The sequence below is a fragment of the Etheostoma spectabile genome, chromosome 15 (genome assembly GCF_008692095.1).
Source record: "Etheostoma spectabile isolate EspeVRDwgs_2016 chromosome 15, UIUC_Espe_1.0, whole genome shotgun sequence".
Lineage (NCBI taxonomy): Eukaryota > Metazoa > Chordata > Actinopteri > Perciformes > Percidae > Etheostoma > Etheostoma spectabile.
Window position 1 is genome coordinate 25,749,760 of NC_045747.1, and position 11,426 is coordinate 25,761,185.

The window sequence follows — 11,426 nt, forward strand, 5'->3', positions numbered from 1 at the left end:
AATAATCATTTTTTTCCCCATTATACTATTTTGGTGATCGGCGGGAGCCAAGAAATTCAATTAATTGCACAACCCTACTGTCTGTGTTGTCAGACTCAAGGACTTGAGAGTGAAGAAGTTGCAATTACTAAATAATGAAGTGAATACATAATAAAGCAAGACAAAAAGTACCATGTCACAGTACATACTCATCAGGTGCAACTGTATTTAATAAATTGTGGTAAAATCAAACGCCTGTATGAGTTGTGACTCTGCGTGTGATTCCAGATGTGTCGGGGGAGAGCAGTCAGAGTGGAGCCCAGTTCCAGGGGCGTCCCAGTGAGGTCTGGTCCCAGTGGCAGAACCAGCATCACTCACAGCAGGCCGGTGAACAGCACACACACCCCAACCCCAGCCAGACAGAGGTCTTCCAGGTAACACACACACACACACACACACACACACAAACACACACACAAACACACACACACACACACACACACACACACACACACACACACACTTAGACATTACAACCGCTTGGGAATAATCTACTTTATATTTCACTCGACTTCAGACATCACTGCATCTTTAGTATGTGGGATTTGTTTTGAAAATAGAGTTATTGATTTTTTATTCAATTTTTATTCTTATCTTTTGACAAGAGGGCACATGTTGTTGTACTGCACAGTTTATACAAATAAAGAAATATTTTAATCATTTGTCTGCAGCTCATTCTGTTACACAAATTGATAGAAAATCGTGTTGTAAGCCGTAAATCGTATCATTACATCCCTATTAGACACCCTGCTGTGAAGTGTCAGTGTCTTCCAGCTGCTGGCTGTTGACCACTGTACACAGATATGTGATATGTCTGTCCACCCCACCCCCCGTCCCTGTGTCTCTGCAGGACATGTTACCGATGGCTGGCGATCCCACCCAGGGAACAGCCAACTACAACATTGAGGACTTTGCTGACCTCGGCATGTTCCCACCCTTCTCTGAGTAAAGAAAAAAACCTTTCCTCCATGACTCTCCCTCTCAGAACTGGACCGATGTTTGCATTCATCTGTCATGTTGTTTCATTTTTCTAATATTGCTGGATCGCCAACACACAGCTGATGTGCAGCACGCTGAATGTCCGTCTACATGTGTCATACACAACACACAGTTCACTTACCGGTTGGGCTCCGCGGCCTGCAGTATTTATCTGTGAACTTACACATACCTCATCTTTGTAAAGAGGAACCTTGCTGACAGATGGAAGGTACACCACTCAACCTGTATCAGCTCTCTGACTGACTCACAATGTTACACACATTGTCTCAAGCTCTTAGAACAAACGAGGCGGTCTGGGACATTCAGGTTTTTGAAACTGTTCCCAGCATTCAGCGCCAGCATGACCAGAGGAGGGCAGACAGGTGATTTTAGCTCTTTTGACTCTGATGAAACACTAGTCCTCTAATGAAGTTTGTTGCCTCAGGGTTGTGTGCTCCAGAATACTTTGGACTAAATCTTTGAAGTCTGTCCTGACCAGACTGCCGTTCCCTGAGAGCAGCGGACAGGTCTGCAATTCCCTGTGTGTTAAACCTCTTCCTTCATGTGATTATAGCTGTATTTGTCAGAGACTAGTATCAGTATTATTATTAAAGATTTTACACTTTTTCTCTTTAAAAATTTTCACATGGTAGAGCTATGGCGATATGGAAAAAATCCGATATCACAATATTTTTTAACAAATACCTCAAGGTCAAAATTGCGGCGATATTGTAGGGTTGACCATTGGTCACTGTTTAGCTATTGGAAAATAACATCACTTTACTGTAATGCCGCCTTTAAAACCAGGAAAAGACAACAGTCATGTCAGATCACGATGTTATAATATCCAAAATCTAAGACGAAATCTAGTCTCATATATCGATGCTGATATAATATCGGCACCGTTTTTGTCAGCAGATTAGCTTAGTTGGCTAATGGAACCAACAGGGTATCTCATAAATTACCCCACTTATAATGCCAGAAATGATACCAAACTTTTAAAGTAGTACAAATAAGTTATGCACTTATAAAAACAATGGATTGGGAAGTTTGTAAGTACACCAGGAGTTTATTTAATAACACTGGCCTGTTGGCTTCTGCTCTCAGCTGCTACTGCTATGGGCTATAGCAGCAGAAAAGAGATACAACAAAAATATTTATTAATTCAACGATTAAATAAGGTGGTGTCTCCAAACTTAACCCCAATTATAACTTGTCTCCTGCTAGTTGTACTACAGCACTTAATTAAAAAAAAAAAAAATCAAATTAATCAATCATGACCTCAAAGTATTCAGTTAGCAACCTGCGGTAAAATGTCTGTAAACTGTGCGGAACATTGTTAGTGTACAGAACACCGTTTGTCCACGTTCAGACACAGATAGAGAAGTGGAGATGCTGCCACGTTTTTAATAATTTAGTAATAATTTAATACCGGTTTACGGTAGGCCCACCCATTATGATTGAGCACACAGAAATGTGCACAGAAGATATTAGGCTGATGGGTCTAGTAGTAGGCTATGAGAGATTAGCTGTGGACAGGCAGTTGAATGACTTAATTAAAAAAAGAATGCGTTAGACTACTAGTTACTGCCTAGCTGCTGTAACGTGTATGTCTCCACACTAATCAGTCATTCTGCTGTCAACAAAGGGACATACTCTGTCATAGGTTTATGGTTGCTGCGGTGATCCCAGCATGAGGTGCGCGAGCCGTAAAAAGACGTCACCGCGGCTGTTTCCAGCGCGAAGGCGCCGCAAGTTGTTGCAGCGTGTAGGCTACAGGGTGACTGCTCCTCAACTGCTGCAGAACATTAACAGTTATTGCAGCCCATGTCACCTGTGACATAGGTAATATTAGCCCCTCTGACACGAAGTAGCACCTTAAGGTGCTAGCCCAGAGAGTCTCTGCTACAGCCGGTCTGTTCCGGATGGAGTTGTTTCATGCAGGCCTTTTGGATAGGATTATTGAAGCTAATGTTGGACAACTGAAACACGCTGCAGTAAATTTGACCTAAATTGTAATTTATTGATTTTACAGTAATACGTTATTATATCATTTATCATTTCACTCTAAGTGATGGTGTTGGGGTAGAGCTGACGGTAAGTTCTGCTGCACGATATCTTCACATTTGATTTAACTGTAAAAAGTTACACCATGGTAATAAATCATGACTTATCTGTGGAGGAATTCAGACCTGTCCTACTCCAGAAAGGTTGGCCAAAGGTTTTAGAGTTCTGATTGTGACTGGGTGGAGAAATAAAGATTGCAAAACATTGGCTTACTCTATGAACATTAAAAACTGAAATAGATTTTTTTTTTGAAAGATGTAAAGAACAGGTCTGACACCATGCCCATAGAGCGTGTGAGAGTGAGCAGAACATGACAAACGCTGCTGTAGATCTCATCACAGTCTCAACATCCCACACAGCAACGGTTTCTGTAAATATGCGTTGCTTTACTTCCTAGCATGATTATATTGCAGTGTGAGCACAGCCAACAACGTGGCAATAACCCGTACCGGCTCATACATTTCACCTGCTGTCAGTAGCCAGCTACGCTGACAATGGTGTTGCCACAGCAACCCATGCAGATAGGTTGGTGATGTCTGGACACACAAATGATGATCTGATCACTTGTAAATAACAGAGCAGGCAGTCAGTCTCGGATTATGGAAACAAATGGGATTTTCCTGCAGTCTGAATGTAGCCATGGTGACATAAATTCAGGAATAAGTGACTTCAGCTGTCAGTCCAGACAGGATGTCACTCACTTACTTACAGCACAGCAAGACCAACAAAGTTAACAAAATAAATAAATAATAGTAGGACCAATACTTGATTGATGGCCTCCTCTGGTTGTACCTGCAGTGACTGTAGAGAGCAGTGTTGATGTTCATGCCAGTCCCAACACTACTTGCCTCTTGCACACCACCGCTGCCAAACCGCCACAGGAGAGCTGTCCGTCTCCGCCTGCTGCCGTTCCTCTCTCTCTCTCTCTCTCTCTCTCTCTCTCTCTCTCGCCCTCTCTCTCTCTCTCTGTCATCACCCTTACTGTGTAAACTTTATGTAGTGATGTCCACACCTCTAGAGACAAAACCTGATGCAAGTGTAGAAGCATTCTATGTATAAATTCAAAATAGAAAATAATACAAAAAAATGAAAAACCTCATTGCAGACAGTGACTAAGCTAAGGCTTAAAGTGCACTTCATGAGGCTAACTGCTAATCTCATCAGCCTGCTTTAAAAAGGGAAAAACCGCCATACCGTTCAAGCAAAGCGCAGTATTTACTAGTGTATTGGTGTTCTTCAGCTCTGGCTACTTGACTTTATTACTTTATAACCTTTTGAACTATTAAGAGACTGAATAATACTTTCTAGTGGGGGAGCTTTTACATGATAGATTGTATAACGTCTCTGACAGACGTATGGGAGAACAGACATCAGAGTCCTTTTGCTAAAGATCTCAAATGGATGTTTTTTTTGTAAATAATGTGATCTCTATGTTGACTCGTGTTACTTTCACACAGTACATGTTTTTTGTGTAGGTTTTAACGATATTGTGTGCAATGTGAGTACATATTTAACTATTGGTATTTAGTTAGTCTATTAATTGTACATTGAGTTCTAGACCTGTATAAATTGTGTAAATGTGACCCATTATTTTTGTGTAACAAATTGTGCTTGTGACAATAAATTCTTATTGGTTACGTGGCTTCCAGTCACAGTTTAAGTCTTTTATTATTTAGACGTGTTTCACCTTCATAATTTGTGTTTTTGAGAGGCACACTCCTTTTTGTGTTAAACTGTAACTGTACATAACTGCCATAACCCATATCAGCAATTAGGCCCGTCAGCTTTGGGCCCGGCCAGGCTGAAATTTATTAACCTTCCCCCAGGCTTGATCCTAGGCCGGGTAAGCGTTTCCCACTGTGTTTTATTATGCTAATGAAGACCTTATAGTCTGTGTAATGTCATGATTAATGTAATATGTAATCTGGGCTTTGTGTGACCACATCTTCTGGATATTTGTTCAGCTTACACGCATGTATAAAAAAGCAGTGGAAATTCAGGACTTGGGCCCAGAACTGTTGTCGTGGCTCGGGACTGGAAAGAGGGTCGGCCCTGAACTTTTGGGCCGGATCATAGCTCTAGTGCAGGGGTGTCAAACTCTATTTCACTAAAGGCCACACTTGAAAATAAGAATCACATCAAGAGCCAGACATGTAAATATTTATTGACATGCTTTTATTTAATAAAAAGAAGTCAAGAAGAATTTTGATAACTTCAATCACGATCATCAAGAGTGCAACTTCTACCTCAATAAGAGTGCGGATCGGGCAGGATTTTTCTGTCCGAGCCCGGCCCGCGTCCGACAGAGCAGTAGGCTAACCGAGCCCGACCCTAGCCCGACAGGCATTAAGATATTTATGTCCGAGCCCGACACAGTTAAAATCGCATTTGTTTCTCATACTAATGACACATGTACGTTTGTTTGTGTGGAAAGCCGCTTTTATTAAGCAATTGTAGGAAGGCATTCGGAAATGTCAACAGATGAGCGCATCAATGCACACGGGGCAACAAGCGCCATTAACACAGGCGCGCACAAGAGGCCCAATCATAGCCAATTGGCTATCAAAAATGGGCAAAGCTAACAGAACAACATCTTCCATCGTTGCGCTGCCACATGTAGCTTAATACGCACGTCTTTCGTTGTCACAGCTAGTTTAACAAATTTCCGCACACAGGAAGACGGATGCTAGGGTAATATTTGACATTTATTTTAATCCAAAAACGAACATTTGCATCAGGTGAAACATGCCCATTGGTTACCTACATAATAAGCTGTTTTAAATTCAAAATGTTCAATGCCTTATCGCGCTGATGTGACCGAGCCCGACCCGAACCCGAGCATCCTTTCTAAAAATCTGTTCGAACCCGGCCCGTCGGGTCCCGTCGGGCTCGGGTCGGGTATCCATCCTCTACAAGTCATCACCCATGGCACCCTAGGTCTTCCTCCGGCAGACCGCTCCCGTTGATTCCTTCGGTCTGGTCTTCGGGCTCCTTCACCACCATCACCAGTGTCTAGACTCCACTGGGGGGGATAGGTTTGGGTTTCTCTACCCCTTTAAAAGATAATTTTATAACAATGGAGTCTAATCTACAAAGACTGTTTGGTCAACATAAAGCCCTAAAAATGTCAGAAAAAAGTTCCTTAGCCGTCATAAAGTTTAACAAATCAAGCAAAACAATTATTACATTTGTAAAAGCAGCCACCACACAGCCGACTCATAGCAACCTGTTTCACGGCCTGAATAGGAACTCTATTGTTACATCTATTGTGAACCTAAATTGATTGTGGGCCTTGAGTTTGACACAAATGCTCTAGTGTGTGTGTGTGTGTGTGTGTGCGCACGTTGTGTGAATGTGTGAATTAGCAGATTTATATTTTGCCAACAAAACATATGCTCATCTTCTAAAATGTGATGCTTTGTTAGGGATTAAACCAACTAACAGCATGTAGTAGGAATTAGCTCCACCTTGATCAACTACAACAGTACAATTATTCCCCCACATTAATGCATGAGTAATAATAATAATAATAATAATAATATATGATAGTATAATATTCACAGAAGTCCTTTTACTGTATCAGAATCAGTTTAAATGGCCAAGTAAGTGTAAACAGCTCTTAAACTACAGACGCAGAAATTGACATACTGCTAAAAAAAAACGTGTAACCCATATTTAGAACTCCTACTAAACCCTTATATTGTTTGGAGATGCAGTTACACGTGTTCTCCAGCAGAGTGCGCTTGGCACATCGTGATTGTAATAAGCAGTGTGCGGTCTGAAGTCCCCACTTTAGTAGCGGGTGGGGTTGGGTGTTTGAATGCATCACCTAGACGAGCAGATGGCAGATGCGCAGGCACAAACTAACGGAGCATTTCCCGGTAGAAAATGACATAAAAAAGTTCCAAAACCTTGATTAATCCAGTCATATTAAATCGTGTTGATAAATTGCTCTTTTATTCGGTCGCGAGCTGTGAACCAATTCCTGGGCGAGTAGCCGCACGTGTCACAGGATAATATGTTGTTTTGCTAGCCACTGTGAGGAAAAAATAAAGGATAAATGCTGTTTAAGTTCCGATACTTTAGCTCTAAAACCAAACTGAGTTATGTGAAGGTTTTCCAAATGTTTTCTTGTACTTTGGTGTTTATTGTGCCATTTTTTAATGGGTAAAATAGATTGCTAATACTATCGCTAATCGTCATCTACGATGCTAACGCTAGCAGCTAACCCATATTGCTAGTTGGTTGGTGATAAACTGTGCTAAATGTTATGCTAATCGTCAAGCTAATTGCTAGTTCTGGTTAGCAAAGCATTACAGACATGGTGATGAAACCTTAAAGGAGCATTTCACTTATTTTGTCGCTGTTATTAAAGCACCTTGATTAGCAGAATGAATCCACTTTAAAAGTGTTCATATTGTGCTTTTTGGCTTTTTCCCTTTCCTTTATTGTGTTATATATCTTTTTTTCTGCACGTTATAGGTTTACAAATGTGAAAAAGCTCAAACTTTAGCTCAAAGGGACTTACCATCTTCCAGAGAAAACACTGTTCAAAAAGCTCAATTGTAGTCCAGCCTTTACTTTCGTGACAAACGTGCATCACTTTGTAACACTTTACAGTGCTCACCTAGCTGCTAGCATGGCACTACCTCACGTTCTGCAATTGACAAGCTGGCAGTCCTTACTTGCGCTTGTGCAAATCCCAATAAATATGGAACAGAAGTGTGATGTCTCGCTCTGTAGCTGAAACAGAGAGCTCAACACACAGGGTGAAAGGAGGAGCTGCAGCAATGTGCAGTACAACAAATATATGGTGATTCTGGAAATTAAACCACACAAACCTATTCCGGTACAACCTCTAAATACAATTATGAACCTAAAAATGAGCAGAATATGAGAAATTCTGAAAATTGTGTCACTGTCCAACTATTTCCGAACCCCACTGTAAATCAAAGCTGTCCCCAAGTACTGTAATGCCTGCCGTTTACTTAAATCAAATATAGGTAGACTGTAGTTTCCCTACACTATGCAAGAACAGGCCGAATTATAATTCAATTTGCAGCAGTTCCCAAGCGTCCCTGCCAGTCGTCATGATTCGGTGTAACGATAGAACAACTACCAGGGTCATTAACATACTGATCAGCATTCATGAGGTGCTTTGCATTGACTATTTATGGTTAATAATGGGCGTGTACAGGGGGGGATAAGAGGCTGATTCACGTATGCACACTTGTGGGTAATCTATGATTTATAAAGGGAACACTGCTTACAGATGTGCATATGCACAGTTTTATAATTTTTAATTCATTTTGGCGGACACCATTTTGGGCTTTTGAGCATACGTACACTTTCAGACAGGGTGAAGCAGCTTTCAGTTTCTATGCTCCTCATATCTGGAATAAACTCCCAGAAACCTGCAGGTCCGCTGCTACTCTCAGTTCTTTTAAATCAAGGCTGAAGACTTTCTTTTTGATGCTGCCTTTCTTTAAATGAATGCTCATTTCTTTAAATTTCTAATGCTGCACTGTAACTTTTATTCTTGTGTTTTATGTGTCCTATGTTTCTATTTTGTTTTAAACTGTCTATTCATGTGTTTTATCGGTTTTTAATGCTTATGATTTTTAACTGTTTGTACTTGTGTTTTCTCTGTTTAACTGACTTTGTGTAAAGCACTTTTAATTACCCTGTTGCTGAAATGTGCTCTACAGATAAAGCTGCCTTGCCTTGCCTTCAGGGGATCCTACACACAGTTTTATAAATGAGACCCCAGGTCCTTATCAGAGGACCATAGGACATAAAGTAATTGGCCGTCCTCTGTCTTCCATTTCTCCTTTGTTATTCTTATGAAGTTTTTTGTTTTAAGCTCTGCATTGGAGAACATATCATGATCACACTGAGACTGACTGAATAAATCAAGAGGAACATTCATCGTATCAAATATCTGTCCTAGCAGTCATTTTGGAGCCTCGTCCTCAATCTAACAATCAAACACAATATTTTCACATGGCAGTGTTTGGATTCTGGCGGCTCCCTCACAGACATAGCAGAGGTAGCTGGGACTTGGGGGGATTTATTCTGCAATTCAAATGAGTAGTGAGAATCAGAAGCAAGCTGAAAACTGACAATAAGCAGAATATATTTACATTCCTGTGGATTGAGGAGCTGTAGTGTCAGCAGTCCCATGTCACAGCTGAAGGATTTCATTACAGGCGGTGTTTCAGTCCTCGTGCATCAACACAGGCACTAAAGCCAACTTCAGGGCCCCATTTCAGAAAGCAGGTTCAGTGAAAACTGAGTTTGATAACCCTGAGATGAGGGACATTTGTGGTTTTCTGTTTCAGACCTCAGAGTCAGTTACTATGGTAACTGAGCCTGTGAACTTAACCTGGTGGGGAGCAGATTTTCTTCCACAAACCTTAATTTTCTCTCAGTCTCCCCCCCTACTGACACAGCGCTCTTTCATTTCCTCATTCATTCATTTAGGCACATTTTAGACCAGTTTGTTATCTGCATGAATAAAAAAACAGGGTTGGTTTATTAACCGTGTTTGGCACACTATAAAACTTATTTTTTCTAAAAACATGACATTTCCTTGTGATCCGGTTGATGAAAAAGCTGCTTTACTTCGCAGGGTGTTATATGTCGGGAGATGATAGTGAAGCCCCAACATTTTATTTTTCAGTTAACTTATCCATCTTGGACATGCTCTCCCAGCAGATTATTTGTGACCCATACATACATTGTGATGTGGAGCATATTAGTAAAGCCACTGAAAAGTGCTGTGAGGAGACTGTGACTCTGGACACAAACTAGTAAGAGACATTAACCCTCGTAATGTCCTCCCGAATGCTTTACACATTTTGTCCTCTGGGGTCAAAATGACCCCATCTGGTTTGACTGTTATTTAAAGTGTCCGGTATAAATTGTCAATCAATTCTGTGTTACACCTTTAGCCTTACTTCAGTTCAACCCAGTACTACACATTTTTCCCTTTTTGGGGGGGAATTTAGAGCCAATAGACCTTGTTTACATAAAAGTACGCCCTGTTTTTGAGTATTCATTCAAGCATTTTTTTTTTCTCATTTGAAATTTAAGGCCAATAAGACAAGTAAAAAGCAGACCTGTGTCATCAATTGGAGACTGGTGGCTTGTTTCTCTCTCTGCTGTCAACATGCTTTGTCCGACACTTGGAGGGATGGAAGACCAGATCAAGGTTTTGTCCTTTTTTATTTTGTTTAAGATTTTTTGGGGGCTTTTATTGACAGGACAGTTGAAGACATGAAAGGGGAGAAAGGGGGGGAATGACATGCAGCAAAGGGCCGCAGGTGGGAGTCAAACCTGGGCCCCCTGCATTGAGGAGTAAACCTCTATATATGGGTGCCCACTCTACCAACTGAGCCATTTTAATGCTACAAAGCAATCACCCGCCAATAGCATCCCACTGACTGCCATTCATTTTGGAGCCACTTTGACAGTGAATAACTTTACATCTGAAGCGTTTAAAGACTCTGTCCGTTGTTTATTTCTAAAGAAATACGACAATGTGTAAAAAGCTCCATAGCAAACGCTTTTGTAAAAATAGGTTAACGATTGTGTCATAACCACGCAACTTGCTGTCGCAGTCAACAAATCACCTTATTTTCCGGAGAAGCATGCACAGTTTGAACTTACATCAGCTGTTTAGGTTTAATTACTAATGTTAACTAGCATGTCCGTTAGCAGTAATTAGCCTGTGCCTATGTAATCACCTAACATATACCTACGCTCTCTGTCTTTGCTGATTAGGAATGATTGAGATTTCTCTTGCACAGCTACCAGAAGACTTACAACTTTCAGACAGGTTGCTCACGTCACAACTACGTCGTCAAGCTCAGTTGGAGACTGCGCAGTAACGCTCATCCATCACCGGAAAAGAGCTTCTATTTTACTTCACTGGTCTCCGTCCAGAACAACGGGATCTGTTGGTCTATGATTCTACCTCATCCATTGATCGTTCATCATAATAGATGCACTGCTGCACATCTGATACTTCTTCTATATGAGCTGTAGGTTCTACCTCATCATTAAGTTCATCAATTTCCTTCAAATCATCCTCATCTTCCATTTCTGCAGCAGGCAATATATGGGGGCTTCTTCAGAGGAAAAAGCAGCATGCTGTATGTTGGATCTATCACTTCATTATTTTTCTCCTCATCAGTTGATTGATCCTCCTCATTATGTTTAGCATTGTCCTCCTCGTCTGTCTTTTCTTTCATATTAACAAATATCACACAAGCCCCCTGTGCAGTAAAGAATATATACATATACATTACTATTCATAACCCTGGCAAATTCTAACTTAC

At 41.0% G+C, this 11,426-nt stretch overlaps 1 protein-coding gene across 1 annotated transcript in view; it reads left to right on the top strand.

Moving 5' to 3' along the window:
- Positions 1 to 4,727, top strand: part of arnt2 (aryl-hydrocarbon receptor nuclear translocator 2) — a 67,028-nt gene extending 62,301 nt beyond the window's left edge. The window contains exons 18-19 of the mRNA XM_032536550.1: positions 268 to 413; positions 890 to 4,727. Coding sequence (XP_032392441.1) covers positions 268 to 413; positions 890 to 988 — 245 coding nt within the window. The 3' untranslated portion in view covers positions 989 to 4,727. The remainder of the gene's footprint in view (positions 1 to 267; positions 414 to 889) is intronic.
- Positions 4,728 to 11,426: the final 6,699 nt, after the last annotated feature.